Source organism: Calliopsis andreniformis, chromosome 12, assembly GCF_051401765.1.
Source record: "Calliopsis andreniformis isolate RMS-2024a chromosome 12, iyCalAndr_principal, whole genome shotgun sequence".
NCBI classification, from domain to species: domain Eukaryota; kingdom Metazoa; phylum Arthropoda; class Insecta; order Hymenoptera; family Andrenidae; genus Calliopsis; species Calliopsis andreniformis.
In genome coordinates this window covers 2,106,213-2,127,345 of record NC_135073.1, presented here as the reverse complement: position 1 = coordinate 2,127,345, position 21,133 = coordinate 2,106,213, and the positions used below count along the sequence as shown (strand labels likewise).

The 21,133-nt window shown below is 32.9% G+C and overlaps 1 protein-coding gene across 5 annotated transcripts in view; it reads right to left on the bottom strand.

Annotated features, from left to right (window-relative positions):
• The window catches only part of Ssh (Protein phosphatase Slingshot), a 123,350-nt gene that overhangs the window by 28,084 nt on the left and 74,133 nt on the right, over positions 1-21,133 (bottom strand). For 4 of the 5 annotated variants that reach the window (XM_076388371.1, XM_076388374.1, XM_076388376.1 and 1 more), the window contains one exon: positions 6,994-7,059. The exons of the other annotated variant lie outside the window; for it this stretch is intronic. In XM_076388371.1, the coding sequence (XP_076244486.1) occupies positions 6,994-7,059 (66 nt within the window). The remainder of the gene's footprint in view (positions 1-6,993; positions 7,060-21,133) is intronic. 5 annotated transcript variants of the gene reach the window in all.

Sequence of the window (21,133 nt, the reverse complement as noted above, 5' to 3'; positions counted from 1 at the left end):
TTCTTTTAATGGAAAGATACGTTGAAACTGAAGAAAAAGAAAGGACTCCCTTTAATAGTCAATTTACATTGTTTAAATCAATGATATTTGCTAACAAAGAAGAACTTAATAGTTATATCTAAGGTAGTTAACTCGACATTTGATCAGTACTTAATAATCGATTACTTCAATAAATAATGATTTTAAAGTATTTATTTATTTATTCTAAATTTATTTATTATTTATTAAGGTCATCAACTACTGGGTTCTGATCGAGTACCGAGTCAGCTACCTTTTATCTATCGTTTGCATTCATGAATCAGAACAAATAACATTTTTATTCTGAATGTGAATTCGAGTAATATATTTGATTCGTCACATATCGTTATCCCCACCAATTGTTAAAATTAATGGAAATCCTGAATCCTCCCTGAAATTTTGAAAGAAGTGTCTCGATACCCAAGCATGTTTATTTTTACGAGTTACCAACGTCACTTTGACTTGATCTCATCCACACTTAGTTTAATTTAAATCTCGAAAAATACTGGTCCTGGTCTTGAACTTCGGATATTAAAGATACAACAGACTAATATGAAACATCTTTAGTCAATACACAGCTAGGAATGAATAAATGAGAACAATAAGAGAAGTTACTAGGGAGAAGAGAAAAACAAAAAAAACATTTAAGTTCTTAAAAGTTGAATGAATAATAAAAGATAAACAAGTGATTAAAGTAATTTGTTTAACGACGTGTTTAAATTAAAATTCTACATCAATTCATTTTTAATTTTGTAGAAAAATTTAATAAAGGAGTATAACAAATTTTTGTTAACGTATTTACCGTGAGATCAGTAAGCATTACTAATCAACTTATTTATTCTCATTGTGACGATCATTAATTACTAAACTTTCGAATTTATAATATCCTTACAATGTTCTTATAATAAAATTAAATAATGAAAAACGTGACCCCAAGATTCACTTATGTAAATTACAAGTCGTGAGAACTGCTGTAAATATAAATTTCTTAAAAACAATAATGTCATTAAGGATAATGCGAAATACCTATCTATCATGAAAGCACATACTTTCTAAATTTAAAAAAAAATTCAATAATTGCTAGCTGTCGAATTATTTTCCATTCATTATTAATTCAAACAGTATTATAAAATTTAATTTCTATAAAAATTCACTTTTAATATCAAAATTGGTTCGACAAGATCTAATTTTCTTTTACAAAATCGGCTCAACAGCTGATAATTATGCGATCATTTTGTAAGTACATTTTTGTAAGTACATACTATAATTTTGCACATGCAATGACTCCACGGGCAGAAATCTTGCAACAGGCAAGCCTAAATTCTTTAAGAACGATGTAATGCGAAGGAAAACCAGTTTGAAGCTAGAGTAAACTTAGTCAAAAAATGTTTTTATTACATTTTAGTAACTGACATACCTACAATACCACTTTTACAAATGTTAGATTTATTTACTTCCTCTGCTAAAAAGGTTTCATAAAAATCATTCATTTTTCAGTGTCGTAAGATATGAAGGGTGTTCGACAAAAAGTGTAAAAAAACTTCAGGAAGTATTTCTATAAGATGGAAATGAGAATAGATGAAATTGCGTTTCAGGCCTTGTTTTCGGGTTATTAATTCTTGAGAAGACGCCTAAAATACGCGTGGAATGTATTTGACATAGAACTTATATTACTAAGTTCGCTGTGCCTGGACTCTGATCCTGACTATGCAATGCTTGTTGATAGTAGAGTAAGTCTTAAGTTAGACACATTTCACGCAAAGTCTAGACGTTTTTGTATTAATTGATAACTCTGAAACCAAACTCGACACGCAATATCGTTATTCTTGATTGTGACATGTAGAATCACACTTTAAAATTTCTGACACCTGTGTCCATCCCCCTGTACAGACCTTTAAACACTTTTATTTCTAGCGTCATATTATATAGTAAACAAATCTTGAACATAGCTACACATATAAGTACAAATAGCGTTTAAAAATGGACCGAAAAGCAGAAAAATTGTCTGGAGATGACTGTGTTAATGAGTTCCATATATGAGTCGTTCACAGGTCAAAATGATTAATTCTACTTTTTGAATTTTTAAAATTTTAACGTCAAAACGTTAAAATGACGACAACGTCAAAACACTTGGTTGCTTCATAATTTTGTATACCCATTTAAAACAAATATAAATATTTTTATTTTGCGGAGTTAATCAATTTGCCAAATAAGTGGATCATATGTAGTTCACCTGAATATGTATCTTATTATTCTTGGCAGCTAATCATCGAATGTAGGCTGCACGTGGACAAAGATTCGTTCGCACAAAGCAAAGAAAGAAGATGCGAAATAAAATAGGTAGGATTTGTTACTATGTATTGTTTTCAAAACGTACAAAGTGTCGTACTCATTGTCAGTTTACAAAGTAATGTGAAATTTGAAAGTTTATGTTGAATTCTACTCTCTTTCCACGATATTGCTTCATTATTTATCGGTTACGTAACAATGTGGATAGCGTTACGATTCAATGTTCAACTACAGTAGTGAAAGTAACCGGCGAACGTAAAATACACTTCAGCCTAGTCGCTTGCCCTCGAGAGCGCAGTCTCCTGGTCAATTATCCTTAATTAGCTATGTAAATACTGACACGTAGTGTGATAATTATTTATTAGCCGTTAATATGGAACACGCCTTTTGATGCTCAAGGTGTTTCGATGAAAGAAATATGAAGATAAAAAGGGAAGAAAAGAAACTCGAGATTAATTAGGTTATGGACACTGGAACCAGAATTATTATGTCAAGGTATATTGAAGACAGCAATTTTTGCTTATCCCCTATGGTAAAAATAGAAAAGTCTACGCTCTGAAATGAAATTTGAAAAGCAATAACTGGTATTTTTCGTTGATGTAGCTATGGTAACCGCTGTATCAGTGTTCTTTTACTTTGATTTTTGACCAACTTGTCTATGATAGATGGAAAATGCACTATGGACTAATTTTCTGAAGGTGCAGCTAAGATTTTGGGGTCACATCGCGTAATTCGGCAAAGCGACCATGCGTCGCGACGCGTCCATAAATGGCGCGGTTGATGGTCCATGGTCGCGAGCAACCCCACCACGTCGATGGCTGAGCCCAACGAAGCTTCTCCAAAAATAGGACGACGACAACGTCAACGACGATATGCCGACGTTCTCTCTGTGCCGTAATGATCCTCGTCACGTGTTTCTTGACAACACAAACTCAATCAGCACGCGGTGCGGAAATCAATATCGGTCTACTAGATCTAGATATATCTGAAATGGCAATATTTCAAATAACATGCTATTTTATAGCATAATTATTTGAAACAGTTATTTGAGATAATACCACTGTAGAGTGTAAAATGCTACCAGAGTGTGGTTTATACTCGCATTCTTGTGTTTTTCTCTTTTTTCTTCGATGAAATGAGGATATAGATTTGGCATATAAAGATAAAAGGCAACGATTGCTGATCAACTGGTATTTGTTTCATAATTTTTATTGTATTCATCCCACATTACGTTTGTTCCTTGTCTCTCGTATTATTATTAGCAAGTGTTCAGATATCAAGTCAGTTCTGTTATAATTATGTGACAGTGAATGTTACACCGGCCTGAAGGCTTCAGGGACACTTCGACGTTTCTGTCATATTCTCTAACTTACAATGTGCAGGATCTACTGTCTAGCAGCCGTCACTACCACACGACCAACAGGCATCAATTAACCTTCATCCAGCAAGAGAGGAATCATCGGGGATTGTACGAAGGGGTTCACTTGATTTCCTGGCTGCAAGGATTTTAAAGAGGGTGGACCACGCACAATCTATCCTTCGAGGCTCAGCTTGATAATTATTAGGCAGCCGATTTTAGTCATTTCTGGTACAGTAATTTAAGACAGAGTAAAATAAGTGCGGTATCAATTACGAGTAAAATACAGGCAGAAGATAACAAGATCTGTTATTCATTTGCATGAAATTATTACGTGTGGCAAATGGGAAGAGTTGGTGGAATATCTTTTTCAAGTAATTCCTAATTAGTTGAACAGAAATGGGACTGAATTGCTATTTGTAAACTGTATACAAGTCAAGAAATGTAAATTAAGGATACTTGTAAACGAAATCATAGTGCTATTTGAAAAGGATATGCGCAGATGAAGAAGTCAATAATTTTATTCAATATAGGAAACTAAAATCTTCAAAGGACACAGTTGAACAAGTGACAACATCCTTTTTTATGTGCAGTACTTTAGCTAGTTCTATTTCTAGTAAACTTTCTAGATCGTCTTATAAACGACACATTATTGAGAACAGTTTGATCAGGATATTGTAAATTTTCTTCTTATTTCCTTTGTATCTTTAGTGATCGTAGAAAATGAAAAATTCAGAACTAGATATATTTTAAGATATTGAAAAATTAATTCGGTTTTTAGTCGTAGGACATTGTATTGGAAGACAACAGTTGTAAATAATATCGGCGATTTTTCGAAATCACAACTCGTTAGATTGATATATCGTTAAAAATATGTACACTATACAAAAAGATCAATAGCTTTGTTATGCCGTCGCTTTTAGCGCCACACATTCATTTGATCAAATCGCTCAGAAGTTGCAGGAAGTTCATCTTTTTTTATACCTTCAATTTTTCTAAAATTGTTGTAATAGTACCTAATTCACAACAATTCGAATTTCATCCAGACACTTTGAAATTCTGATATGCGTACAATTTGAACAAACATCAGTAGACGATTTTGTTCGACAGACCACAGTTGTGACAGATGCGAAACATTTTGAAAGCATAATTGACTTTCATAATAACTGTTGTATTTCACATTTTCGCTGTAGTGTCCACTAACTTCATTAGATTACTTAGCAATATCTACTGATATTGCGAAAGCTGAAATAAGTCGAATTTCAAAAGATCTATGTACATAAAAGTGTATAACAAATATATACCTAGTCAGCTCTGAAATTTGTCGTTTTGTCCTAATACTTGTGAAATTATATATATAAAAAAACACTGGAATAATATGTAGTTGACCAGGAGCGACAAGATGGAATGACATTATGTATACGAAATACTAACAATAAAAAAGTAATATAATGTAAATAACTTTCCCCTATATTGTTTATATCCATAGACGAGTGTTGTATGTAATAAATTTATTCGACCAGTAATTGCGAGTAAAATGAATATTAAAAGAAATTTTCATTTCGTTTAAATTGAATTCAAATTTATGTAAAATAAAAAACTACTTATAATTAGTACCAATAGAGACTGGGATTAAAAGTAATTTAACCGATATTCAAAAGTAGATCTGCTTCAATGCAAAATGTACAAATAAAGGGAAGTATGGATATAATTCCTCAAGACAGCTGTGTGGGAAGAATGAGCCGCGTTTTCAATCGCGTTGCGGAAGAGGATGGGCGAGCAAGAAAGTTTCTTGTCGTCCGACCGCGATACAGAACAATTGAGATACCGACCAATTAAGCCACAGCCCACACTTCATTTTTCTTTCTATTCAACTCGGTCCTCTTCCGTATTGATATCATCTCGTTTGTGTCTCGAATATTTTTTTTCTTGGCCTGACTATAAAACGTGTCTTCAAATAAATGCATAGCAAATTTCGAAATTAATTATCGATACAAATATAATATATATGTATATATATTACTGAAGGGGGAAAAAAGATATCTAGATGCAATGTAAGAAACGCCTATGTACACTTACACTTTTTATTTTAAAAACAGATCTCCATAAATTATCTCATACATACTGTTGCTCATTCCAATTTTATCTGTTCTGTTATATCCTCTACAAACTTTACAGAATTTATAGAATAAAAATAGTTAAGGATACTCAAATTATTCTAGAGAGCTATCTAAACGATGCACTGTATAAAACTTAGGGGTTGATATCCTGAGCAGCAAAAGGATTTATCGTCCACTTCGTTTGTCCCTGCCTGCCTTTATCACGCGATTTTATCAGGCACCTGCAGGCAACGAATAAACTGTGACCGAGTAAGGCTTAATATGCTTATAATCAATCAGACTCGCATTTCTTCCGTGTACCAACTCCTGAACTCTGCACAGGATACATAACTTTATATGAGACAAACACGTTGGCTGATATAAAGATCATCAGTGGGACAGCAATTGTTTTTTCACTTAGATCAGAGAGATTATAAATAATCTACGATATCACAGTCATCTCTAGCTGAGTTGAGGATTATTCGGGTTGTTTTGAATAAATATTTATTGTAAAATAAATATCCGAATAAATTTCTTTTAGTTGAATATTTTATACCTCGATGATAATTATACGTACGTACATCATTCGTAATGAAAAAGATTATGTTCGTACAGGTAAAAGTCTTAGAGATACCAACAAATAATGTGAGTTAGAAAGATATTTGTAATTAGTGTCGAACCTTGTAGGATTTTATGTAAAATAGCTTGTATGTTTTATCCGTGGGTTGGCCCTATACGTATACAAGTTTCGTGGGTGTCGTCTCAGATCATCTATCGCAATTATGCGACGTTATTTATTAGTCATGGTTATTAGGTGCACGACAATGACCGTCCTCGAGCAATTGAATCGTTTATCTTAGAAATGATTGACGGTGCGGAAATTCAGTTTACTAGGAGTTTGTCTTTAATGTCAACATCTAAGAATGTCTTATTTTGCTGGTAAAAGAAGCTTATCTGTAAGGTTCCAACTTTCGAATTATTTATTCCGTTTGTATTTATTCGACTCGACATAATTTTCATTTAATTACTGAATTAAGAAATTCTTTTTTAATTGAAATAAGTATGGGCAATTATTAAGGACTCACAACACTATGAAAACTAGAAAAAGTCTTGTCAAGTTTAGGCATAAAAGAGCTGCTTTGGCAGCAAATAAAAATAAAAACCAAAAGTCGAAGGGTAAACTCTGTATTTAAATTTGTTGAGATGGTTCATTCTCAAATTTTAACTTACCACATAGCCTGTACGGACACTGGTTTGAAGATATGCTGCCGGCCGCAAACGCTGACGCTAAAGCCTCTGCAAGAAGAAAAGGAAGAGGATCAGGTTCTGCACAACTTGATAATTTCAAGAATAATATCCTTTACTTTAACACATTGCACAGCGACTAAATATTCGCTGTTGGGAACTTAAGGGCCAGCAGAACGTATAGTAGTCATAGAATTCTGCACTATCACGTGATTGGCAGTCGACGCCATTGCTGAAAATTTCGTAAAATCACGGGGTCGGTGCTCAATGTGTTAATATTTAAACTATGGATTTAGGGTTACTGTTTTCGTTGACAATTGTAGTTTTTATTTTTAAATAAAATAAATATTTTTGTATATAACAGACTATACGTGTTACGCTTAATACAGGAGTTTTGACAAAACTGATGTACACATATGATGTTAGTTATACGATACTGAATGAAGGTTACGAATCATTTTACTAGTTTCGAATTTACTTGAAAAATACGAAATGTTATCGCGTTTGCGTTTCTTTTTCGTTGAATTTACTTTTTTTAAATTAATACATAGATAAGTGTTGATCGATCTATGTGATCACCAGTTATGCTTTGCTGATCATACTATTCACGCATTGTTTTCTAAATAAAATCGATAATCGAAATAGGCAGGACTTACAGCTATTTCAATGCTATCATTTTAACTTCCAGATCAGGTAATACCTTCGTTATTTATAAAATAAGGACATAATTGTTTAATAAAAATTATGAGAATATGAAAAACAGCTGTTACCAAGATTAGGCAGAGATTAGATATATAAAACGCAACAAAATGTGAAATACTTGATGTAATTTTCAAATGAATGAGTCTCTACTGCTAATGACATAACGTCTATGGAATAATGAAAATGTATTTGCTTGCTATTATATGACCACTTCCGGTCATTTCCACATTCATCCGTTCCAACTAAGCACATACAATATACAGGATGTTTCAGAACTGGTGGTGTACCTAAGTGGGAAGATGGTGTTTTACATGATAAAATAAGTTGAAAGTATAGAATAACAGTTTTTGATATGCTTTGAAATTAAGTTTAGATTCCAGCCGAGTATGAGAGTACCGACGCAGTTTTAAGCAATTGAGGGTTAAACGGAGAGAAGGGAATGCTTCCAGCGTAGAGTAGAAAAAGGACAGGAGAAATGGTCAGACTGTGAGTGTTCCTTTACGCCATCTGCCATGTACCCTTCAAGCACTCAAAACGGTACTTCCGTGCACTTGTACCCGATCATAAAATGTTATTAAAGCACAATTTTTTCGACAACGAGACATGATATCAAGCAATTTTATTTTATATTTTTTACTTATTTTCTTATACATAAAATCACTGCCTTTCCGTTTGTACCACCATTTTTGGGTCACCTTGCATATGCACTTTTCCCTCAATCTAACTACAAAGGGCATCTTCTTAAGGTTAGTTTATACATTCGTGGCTAATTAGATATTATATTATGGAAGGTATAAATGAGAAAAAAATAATTTCAACAAATGAGGATTATGCCGAGCTTCTAATGAGTAAAGTACATGTAATAATGTATAGTACAGTTGATATGTTAGAGTTATGTTTTTTTCCAAGTTAAGAAAAATAAGCTATAAAGTGCAGGGGTATAAAATCGTTCTGCGTATTAACAACATATTGCATATTCAACTACAGTTTTGTGTCTTTGAAAATATGATTGGTGATATGTAACAGCTTGTACGAGCAGTACTGAAACTTCGTTTTGATAATACCATTAAGCTACATTCATGCTTTTAAAAAGGGGCATGTAAGTATTGTTTAGAAGTCACTTATTAACAAAGTTGAATTTATCACTTATATTGTAGTACCTATAAATTGGTACGCCACAAAACAAAGATTAAACTCAATTCTCTCAGCATTTTTACTTACATCACTTTCGTAAGTATGGACAGAAACATGATTGTATTTTATATGTTTATCAAAATCACTACAAGGTACCCATTATAAATGTGGCTCTAATAGTATATTTAATTTCTTTAAGTATTCACGCAGAATTCCTAATGTACTTTTCGAATTAGTAACTAAACAACAATTTTTTATAGATTTACCTGTAACATATTTCTTTGATGAAGCTTGCTTAGAGTTAATAGATGAATGTATTGAGACAGGTTCGTTTTCATAATTTTTGATAGAATAATTTACGGTTCAGTAGACTGAGAAGCCTCGAATGTAAATCCGAACCGTTCGATAAAGAAAGTAAAACATATGAAAAGAAAAACAAGAAACATCTGTCTTGTTAATATATTGTTTTGATAAACGATAGGTGGAATTTGAGTAATGTAAATTTTCAGTTATGGGTGATGGATCATCGATCTTAAAACGGCTTTGGTTGCTGAGCGTTGTTTGTCAATCACCGACTGACTTCACTTGCACGCAGACGAGAATGCGATCAGACGATGTGCGATTCATTAACCTTTTGAGTGCAGAATAGTGTGATACTCAACCCTCTTGTCTGGCGGGCATTCAACCAACAATAATGCGTACTATAGCTGAAACCCTTTATGGTGCTAAACTGAAGGTACCAAATAATTGCATTATACCTAAAGGAGCGCTCAAACGAGTGTAATGCATCACGTAACAAAACACGCAACGAATCCACGGTCTAAGGTTCTGTGACGACCAGGGCTGGGCTTGAAGGGAGATGGAAAATACTGTACTAAAATATTCTCTACTTTTTGAGAGGATTTTATAAAGAGAATAACTATTTTCAATTTTTAGCTCAAAATAAACTAAAGTCCTGAAGTAAATGTGACTTCTAGAAGAAAATATTAATAAATCGAAAATAATTTTTTTCTAAAATATTTCTAAAAATTGATTTTAGTACATGGAAAACTGAGACCCTTTAAGCCTTGAACGTTGATTCGGGCTATAAGCCTCCCCCCAATCATGGCCTGCTCGTATGTGCTGATCTGATGCGCGCTACGGTTGGCAAATGGCTTCTGATGATCCATCGATTTTCTACTTTTGCTGTAAACACAATCACCTTCGTTGTTCGTATTCGCGATACATCCACAAGCAGTTGTATTGTGTTACATTTTGCGTGTAAAATGCAACGAAAATTTTAATTTATGGAAGAAAAATCAGAAAAAATTAGAACAAATTATGCCTTTTTTCAATAAACCACTGGTTTTATTCTATACTGACAAAGAATTCACTAAATCGAACTATAACTTAATTCATTTGTTAAAACTAGTCTTAGCTTTCTAACTTTGAACATAGCGTATCGTTTAGCATCATTGCAAAAGTGTACAATTTTCTTCAATCCTCAACTGAATATGTATAAGCACATGTAAATATAATCAAAGAAGAGTGTATTTAATGTTTGGTTTAGATTTTTACTCGAATCGTTTGATGAGGGAAGTAAACCGAATGTGAACGAAGCAACACAACAGCAAGGAATTGTACGCTTACGTGGAGCTGATAAATAGCAGTCGAGGGCAGCAAACGTAGCATAAATCACGCGCCAACGAAAATGAAAATTCTATTTTTCATTATATCTATTTCTCTACTAATTTATTACCAAAAATTATCCGATAGAGAAAGAGTTTAAAAGAAATGATTTTGAAATGTTTATGCAATATATCCTATTCAATTATTTTAAGATACAGTTTTATTTTACGTCTATATTAATACACAAAAGTGCAGACGCAATGAAACATATTGCGCTATTTAAATTTACCTAATAGAATACTGTAATAATTGTTTACAAAGATTACACACCTAGCAAAATTGTTAATATAGTTTTAGTTTCAGAGGAATGTCGAAAAAAATTGTAGGGCATCTGCACGATTGTATCATGTGATATTTCCAAATCATCACAGCATTCGTATTTTCTGCCTTTGCTAAGAAATAACGAAAACCAGCTTAATGGCGGTAAAACTGTCACTTAGGGACAGCATAACCGATGTATGATGTCCAAGGTCGTCCTTTCGAACACAAGAGAATATTTTCTGGACGTAAAGTGAAAGGATAATTTAAATAGTCGTCAGAGACCTTGAATTACCTTGAAAAACCAATATGTCGTAGCTCTATCAATTTGTCTTGGAAATAGTTGCACGTGTAACACAAAAAAATGTAATTTCATGAAAAAAATCATAGGTTACTTTGAAATGTCAAAGGCACTCTCAACTTTAAAAAATGTAGGGACATACAGGGTGTCCCAGGACTGATGGTACAATCGGAAAGGGGATGGATTCTACATGAAAAAATAAGACGAGAATATAGAATAAAAATTGTTAATATTGTTTCATTTTTGAGAAAATTGACTTCGAATTTTAACTGAGTACAAATATACTGAACTACTGTTTTAGGTATTTGAGGGATAAACGAAAAATGGAGAATGCTTCTAACGTACCGTGGAAGCAGTCAGTGGTCAAATCGAGCGTGCTCCCCTTACCCCGTGTGCCCTGCAAGCATTCAAAACTGTACTTCCATACGCTTGCACCCGAATATAATTCTAACTCAATTTTCTCGGAAACGAAGCGCGATATCAAACATTTTTATTGGACATTTTCATCTTATTTTTTCATGTAGAATCAGCCCCTCTTGTACGATAAGTTCTGAGACACCCTGTATATCCATCATAAGATATCCCCGTCAAAATAGTTAATCCCGAAGGTACCTTATTGCATAAGAAGACTGTAACAAGTCATTATGATTTTAGTAACTTTAAATTATTTGAAAGTTTTTTTGACTTCATATTATTGATGAAACTAGTGATACATTTCTGTATGCAATACAGAATAATATAAGAGTTACTAAAATTTCGTTGAGTTATTTACTTATTGAGAATCTAAATAATAATTTATTCTTTTCCATGTATACCTTAAGCTGCGGTTACAGTTCCTGACTATGTCTGAACTTGCCTCGCTCGTACGATAAATAGTTCGGACATGTTCATCAGAAAACATATCCATTATAACTGTAGCCTTAAAGCGGGATTTCCTGTGCGCGTCTGACGTTGCAGCCTACGTTTGCATCCAACGCATACATATACATCATAAAAACAATGATAAAACAAATGCAGTAGATCGTATGTGTATTAAAAACCGTTGTGTGAGTTTAGACGCAGGTGCAAGCTGCAGCGTCAAACGCGTAGAGGAGATCTCGCCCTTTTGATAGAAATTGAAACAAAAATATAAGACTGGATTTATATATAGGGTGTATCAGAAAATGAGGGACATTTCTGGAGAGTAGATTCTAGACGCGAAGACAATGAGAACAATTCATGTGCACATATGTGCGGAAATACTTAGTTTTTTAGTTATACGCTTATTTTGTGATACTACCTTTAAGATCTAACTTTACAGATTCGTATTGACTTGAAAATTCAAAAATTGACTTATGATTTGACACTACCTCAATGACTTTTCATGATTTCACTATATTGAAGACCTTCAAGAATTTAATTTCTGATGAAATGAATTTATGACACGGATTTTTTTAACACGCTCACTGCCAGCATCACATACATACATGTGACATCTCGATTTTCTTACCTGAGAGCTCAACGTCATAAATATGTGTGGAAAATTTGAAAGCGAGTCTGTGGTTAGTGTCTTTTTTCTTGAACGGCGCGGCAGTAGCGAACGTGTTAATTTTATGAAGGTGTTCTACATAGCACATTACGCGCGTGAGAATCTATTCTTAAATATATGAGAACGCGACCTTACAATTTTGCGATCGTCTTGGAGAAACGGTACTTCGTTCTATCGTTGTTATAGGCTAGAATCATTGAAGACTGTTAACGGCAAGTTAGGTAATTTCAACAAGATTTCACATCGCTTGACTGTAATCCCAACGTTTCACGAAGTAAATACATGTTGAGACGAAGAACAACCGCTAGAGGTGTAGCTTCCAAAAGTAACTGTAGTTTTCTTATCGAAACGATGAGACTAAGTGAACATTAGCAACTTTGGATATCGACTAAAAAGTTTCTCGATATCTGATACATTGTTTCTTAAGGGAATACGCATATAGATAACCTTCGAATTATGACAATTACAAAAAAGTTGATTTTCAGTGTAGAACAGTTATTTTCTTGAGTAGATGATTATTTTGCAGTATTCTTGTTTAAGTGTAAGAATGTTGAACTCATGACCATAATTGTAGTTAAAAGCGTCACAATTTTTAAGTCATAAGTATTTTTTAAATAATAATTTTAAACAGTATTCTATAATATAAAAATATAAAAGAAATAAACATACGTATATAAATACAAGTGATAATAACAATAAATAGGGTGAAAATGGTAATGTAATGTGTTACATTTTTTTGACACGAAATTGACCAAGATAGGCTTTTGTGGTCAAAACATTATAGAATTATGAAACTCGTGAAATTATTACATAAAAGTCGTAGTACCATATATAATGTTCTGAAATATACAAAAATATACGGAAAAACACATCTGTCAGACCTGGTCCCCTATCTCCACGTATGGACTGGTAATTTTGTGTTGTTTCACGAGGTGTTGTTACACGTAGAAACAACCCGATTATGCCACGTATTTTACAATACTCTGCATAGGGTGTATAAACTGTAGATTTTCTTTTTACAAATATACGAAATATACAAAAAATTAAAGCGTTTCTTCAGGATTATAACCTTGTCGCAATCTAATATTTCTTTCAAACTTTCAAACCAAATTGACGAACGAGAGAAGTATCAAATTGAAGAACAAATTCAATGTAATTGTACTTAATGTTATGTTTTAATCTGTGTCAATTAGTAAACTAAAGATCCATATGAATTTCATATTTGTTACAGGAAAAATTAATTATTATAATAACAAATGAAATTTAATTTGACGTTGTAATTATTAATATATGAGCCGTTCAGAGGCCAAAGTGATTAACACCATTTTTTGAATTTTTAAAAATTTTAGTGCAAAATGATTGATTGCTCAACTTTCAATAATTAAGATAAATATATATTTTTCTTGTGGAATTAATCAATGTGAAAAATGAGCAGCTCACGTGAAAGACGCAGTGAAAGATACATACGTAGGTGTGTATGTACTGTGATTCTTTTTTTCTGGCAAATGGTGCACTCATATGGAAAGCTTCACACTGTTTTTCGCTAGCTTTCATTACCCTCTCACTCGTTCTCATTTTCTCTCACTCTCGGCATCGGTAAGACGAAAGCGAAGCACGCTCGCTTCGCATAATTCTACACGCAGTAGAGGGGATAGCGACGAGAGCATAAAGTAGACGTACAGAGCACCGCTATCTATGGTTGGACATCTTAAAGCCACGTTTACATCAGGCAACTTTTGATCGATTGATCGAATTAATCGATTTTAAGTCGTTCAAAGTCGCTCGTGTAAAAACAATTTCAATCAAACTGACACGGTTTCTGATTGTTCAACTGGAAGTAGCCCATGTCTACATTTTGGTTGGACGACCTAAACGTTTCAATCACAGGTGATCGAGTAAACATGGAAAAATCGGAGATTTGAGGCTTTCACGGCGAGCGACATACACTTCTCACTGTTGTGGTTTTCGGGTGTACTATTGGAAAAATTTTTCCCAACGTTTTGCAAGCATTGCAGTTAGCTACTTCAGGAAGTAAAGGGAGAGACTGACACTGATACATCTTTGTAGTTCTGTAGTTGATGAGCGACTATAGCACTGCGAGCATGTCGAAACTTAATGTAAGTTTAAAAGAGAATTCATCACATTTATGACATGCAAGAGAAAGTATGAAAACTCGTATAAAATCGACAAAAATAATCATTTATAAATGACTTGTGGCACCTCAAAAGATTTATTAAGTTTTATTCAAGTTTAGATTTTCATAAAATTCTGTCTGTACACTTCGTCTCACCCTACCTTCTATAAACATGTTCGTCATACTTCCTTATTATTATAAATTTGTTATTTTATTATCGAGTAAATATATCAGATAGCAGTTCTAATAATTATTGCGCACTGCTAGTATCTGCAGAAACGTATTTATGTTCAGTACATATTTTATGTTTTTTAAAACTGTGTGTTCTTTTAATATCCAAGTCCTATCACATGGCACTAGAAGCAACATGTACACAATGCTATTAAAAAATCAATTTATATAACATTTGTTAACTTTTAATACGTAGTATTTGTATATTTCTTCACTGTACACTTAAAATATTTTTATATTTTTCATTGCATGTAACCCGAATTACTTTTCAATTTTGAAAATAATTGTACATTCCGTACGTATAAAGCTAGTAAACTAAACATGTATGTACTTATAACGTTAACTTTTGATCGATTTTCTAGTATGAGAACTTTGTCGATGGATTTTTAATTTGGCTGTCAGCTATATTAATGGCAAAATTTATTGCCGCACTTAAATGTTAATGAAAAATTGTCAAGCTTCACAGTTCCATAACTTTGTTAATATCTACTCAAGTTCGACGCAAGAAAAAACAAGAGGAAGACAGTGAAATTACAAATAATGAAATTAAGAATACTGAAATTACAAATAACGGCGTTGTAAACATAAAGAATTTATACCAGAATGTTGAACTCAAAAGTTAAGTTTTCATAAAATCAAATGGTTTGACCTCTGAAGTTGAAGTTTCACCCAAAAAGTTGATAGACTATTTTATTAATGGTGTGATAAATACTGAGACGTATAAAGACATTCTGTGAGAAAAATAATTTTGCTGCGCCCAATTATGGAACCCCACAGACTTACAGAAAACTGTATTTATCAAGATGATTCAGCAACTTGTCACAGGCTAAAGGGACTGTGTTTTTACATTATTTTTACATCTTATATATCTTTATAAATAAAATATATTTGTTCAATTTATTATTTTATGGCTCGAAGAAGTTGTCATACACGAAAAGCGTAGGAATGGTAAATATACATATACATTTAAATGGCTACAACTTCGTTAAAAGAATATTCTTGTTTAATGCAATTTCGATTATTTTGAAGAGAAATGATCACATTTTTCGATATTATGTATATGTAAAAATTTCAAACAATATTGCTTAGATAAGCTTATTAGCAATATTGCTATTTAAAGACTCATTCGAGTTAGTCAAGTTCCTTGAATTCAAACCACTTATATTAAAGTAGCTTCATGTCAAGTTTGTGTTCATACAAGTCAAGTTACTTGGATTCAAGATTTAAGTGTCTTGAATCAAGGGCTTGAAATTTGCTCTGTATGGTACAGTATACATCATGATATACATGAATCAATGTGTATTTCAAGAGAAGGAGAAGTTGAAAGGAGGTTAACTTCACTTGGATCTTGAAAGAATATTTCAAATCAAGCAAAATAACACGTTCACATTGCTCAGGTTGGTTCAAACCACTTAAATTCAAGTAACTTGACTAATTTGAACAAGGCTTAAGAGAAGATTTTGTTTCTGGGATTCCGATTTAAATGAAATCGGACAAAAGGATGAAACAGTACAACGTTCGAGCTTCAATACATTTTCTGCTGTATCAAATTTTGATGGACATTATCAAAAACAATGAACTTTGAATTTAGATTACTTTTCGCTAGCATGCACCTACCGTTTACGCGTAGACGAGAGGAAGCTGATTGATACAGTATTTTACTCACTCTCGATATGTTCTATTTGCTTTTTCCACTAATAGACGTTTAAACGAGAGTTCAGCCAAGTGTGAAATAATATAGATCACTTCCTAGAATTAAAACCTTTTCCGATTATATACTTACGAACAGATACGCATTACTGTGTTCTGGAATAAATTAACCTGTTTTTCTTATCTACGAATTTATAAAACTTTCTCTTCCTCCTATCCTTCTCATGCTTTTCCTTTTTTTCTTTGTCACACCTTTCGTTTATCTCTCAGAAAATTCAAAACCTGTTCTGATGTAGTTTTGTTACCCCTTTTCGCTGCAGTTCACTAGACTGAGTCTATCGGAGTCATCGGGGGGTAACCCTTACTAATGTTATTTAATTACCTTCCCATTCCCCTTAAAAGTAACATAATTTAATCCAGTAAGTGTCGACGCATGCGCAAGGGATAAGGTTGGGAGTCGATTTCCCTTCGATTGATCCTCACAGAACAGGTCTAACCAGGCAAAACTTGAAAAATTCTGGCGTAGTTCTTTCACCATCACATTTTCTAATTATAATCAAGTCAACAAAATAGTTCGTATCATTTTTTACAATAAAAGTTAAACAAGCGTAGAAATGTGCATAAGATTATAGAATAAAATTTTATTCATTAAAATAATTATCTTTCCGATCTACAACTCTTTTCCAATAAAATACAAGTTTGTAAACTCTGTTTCTGTATAGAATGTAGAATATAGATTCAATCACATTCTACTGATATTTCTTCGTCCTTCCTTACCGTGTTACAATCACATGTGAAACAGGGTACTCCATAATAAAACAAAGATTAAAATAACGATTAAGTTTTGTGCTCCTAAAAACATAACGTTTCATTTCAAAAACAAGTTTTACGAACTTAGAAAGTGGGAACGTGGGAAAGAGTTTTATACATTCTACTGGAATAAAGCATTTTATACAAAGTTCTATACTTTCTGTAGATTTTCACTGTAAAACACCTCATGAACTTCTTTGTTACCTGATAGTACGATTCCTTTGAGAAAACTTCTGAAATTTAAAAGAGACAAATGGCGTGACCAAGTTCGACTGCTCTAGCGAATGCTGGCGTGACCTTTCACCAAGACCTTGGTGCTCACCTGTCAAGCATTTTGCTTTAACGTGGCTTACGGTAACGTGCTCCATTTCTCTGCGCCCGTATATTCGGTGAGTAAAGGAGAACGGAGCTGACCTTCGAGTTTACTCCGCCTACATGCGTAAGCTAGTTAATATGCGTGTTCCTCGACCTCTACTTGATGTACTGTTTCAATAGTTGCATTTTAGTCAGCTAATTACTGAATTCAAACCAGACGTGTCTTGTTACTATACCACTCTGTGAAAACCAGAAAGAAACGAGAACTAGTACACACACGTGTACGAACAGAGAAAGGGAAGAGAGGAAGAGGGGAAGAGGATTACTGTCTGATGAATGGAAATGACCGAATTTTACGAAATTCAGTCATGTCTTCCGTAACTGACAAAAAATTTCTTTTTACAATTTGATTGCAAAGTTTGTGTGGATGTCTGAAACTGCAATGTGTAATCGAGGCCTTGCCGAATGCAAGATACCATGTGTAAACAATCGCTCAAACGTCTTCAGCCATAAGGTTCCGCGAAAGATTCCTCTTTTAGTCATTTTTTACACACATTTAAATATTATTTGCTGCAAAAATTACGAGCATATTCCAATAAACAATTTTTGTAACTCAAGAACTACTTGCGTGTATACAGAAATAAACTAATAAATGTTTATTGAATGTTATTTATATCACATTTCCATTATCATGTTATAAAATCACTTTAAACATATTACCTATGCTTGACTTTTCCAATAATAGAAATTTAAGTAATAATAATTATGCAAAAAAAATAATTTCATGGGTTTAGAACCTAATTGTAAGATCTAAAAGATAAGGTTTAAGCTCTGAAAAATTACAATATTTAATTCTTAAATATGATGTTAGCATTATAACATGATGTGGTAAAATCACTGCAATTCCAGCATCAAAAATAATTAATAATTTACTCAGAGAATTCACAGCTTTTAGATTTACTATTATTTGTAACTAATTCACTGATATTTTATACAATATTAAAAGTGAGATAATATAAATTTTGTGATCCCGCCATACTAGTTAAGTGTTAATAAATATAAATTTAGGCAAACGAAGAATAGAAGCCGCTACAATAATGCCAAGCGAGAACTATTCTTACGCTAGAATTGTAATTTAGCTTAGAGTAGCTTAGTTAGTTTGCTTCATGTTATTACGAATACCATATTACTGTGAGAAAATTGAAACTTTGTTATCTTCATTTAACCGTGTAGAGTAGATATGTATGTTTTATTAAATAGATCAAAAATTTTAATCTTAAATAATAGATTTCTGAGTAAATTGTAGTTAATAATCTTATCTTTGCACATAGACATTTTTTTTCTTCCCAACAATTTTATGTTTCTGATTTATTAATTTTCTCACAAAAATATGTTATGCACAGGAATATTATTTTTAATATGCGTTATCTAAATATGATTTTCTTTCGTGTTTTTACATGTAATTCATAATTAACTCTTCTTTTGCTGTCCGATTTTGAAACGAAGATCTGGTGACCCATATTGCTAACTTGCGATATTTCTCTAGTTTCTGAATATTACGCCTCCCATGGGCCACGTGTTCTACTTAATACATTTTAACCAATTATTTTACATTGTTTTAATCGCAAATCCTCATTTATTCCTAAACTTCATCTGATAAATTTTCCTTTTTCTGTGGGGTACTTTCGTCCTTTCAATAAAATAACTCAAATTCGTAACTACTGAATCGTAATAAAAATGTCCTACATTAGTTAAAAAATATGAAAAAATAGACAATTTGGTACGTAGTAACCTGTAGATGAAACAATTTGCTTTACTATTTAATTGTAAATCAGTGAGAGACATGCTTTTAAGGAAAGGACCTGCTATACAATCTGACAACGTCGCCCGAAATACGCATCTAACATTGGTTCCCCACTGATTGCGAGCCATGCGCCTGCTGCGTGACACGACTCAGGGATTTTCTTTCAAAAATCAGATAAGTACAACGAACTGACAAAAATACCATCTCAGATCTATGTATAGTGTTTATCAACTTTAACTTCAACAATATTTCAGATTACCAGTTGCTAGTCTTAGAAAGACTTTGAGAGTCGTATTAGATGCAAATAGCCGTTTCCAAAAAAGATCATACTGTGTATATCTCCATGTTGTATCAATCTCAATATTTAAGCACTTCATTTTTTATGTCAAAAACAATCTTTGCAAACTTCATAAGTGGGATCCCACAATTTCCTAAAATTTTAATACAATTTACGCATCTATATGCGTATAGCCATGGATCTTTGTGAGCTTACGCTTACTGTGGAATGGAGTATCGTGTAATGGAGCGCTGAAACTCTCATTTTCATTTCTGACGACATGTAAGATAAATAATTTACTTATGAGTACGCAATATATAATTGGTATTAATTTATAAAAACAGAAGAAAGCAGAATTAGCCATAATCGAAGAGGCTTTCTAAGCTTTCTCACTTTACGAACGTTGTTATTTTTGACATGATGTCGAGAATTAGGCACCGTAAAATCTAAGAATCTATAGTGTCACATAGATTAAACATATAATTTAGTCGTAGTGATTTCGCCTGGTGCCTAAAGCGACGCAACTCCCTGCACAGTGATTCGGATCAATACTTATCCTTCTACAGTTCCTGGCTTCAACGTGAAAACAAGGCAACGCCAGGCAACGGCTGGAACCGGTTCGGCGTAAAAACACTGAGCCAATCAAAAAGCTAGTGTATTTATTGTCGCTAGATAAGCGTGTTTTTATCGGCTTTAAGCAACTTTGGAACCGGAAAGTACTAGTGAGCACAAAAGGAAATCAAATAAGATTAAAGACTGAGACACGAATTAGTTTAGATTATCTGAGGAACCAACTATTTCTGCAAGGTTTACCCAAGTTTCAAAATCGTTTAGGATCATTTAACTTTTATATTGACTTCTAATTTGAAATTGATAGAAGAACAGAGTTAAATGATACATTCTAATCTTAGTGAAGCTTTGTAATATTATACATAGCTGACAAATATTTAAATCGTATTCAGCCATTGTCATAGATATTTAATATAAAAAAATTCCATAAGATGTGCTGCGAAGTTTAAAATACCGTTAATTTCTTTTTTTTTTCTTTTTTTAAAATTATTCATACAATAGATATTTTTGCTCTTTACTATCCTTCAGACTAAAGCTTGACACAAATTGGTCTTTCATTATAAGCTACTGAATGAATCATCGTAACTCGAATTTGATTTATGGGAAGTTTTGACCCTTTATTTGACTATACCCTTTAGAATGAAAATAGTTATTCTTCAGATCGTAAGAGATAATTCACTTAAAAAGACTGAAACGTGAAAATACATAGAATTCATAGCACCAGTCTTCAGATTTATTAGCTA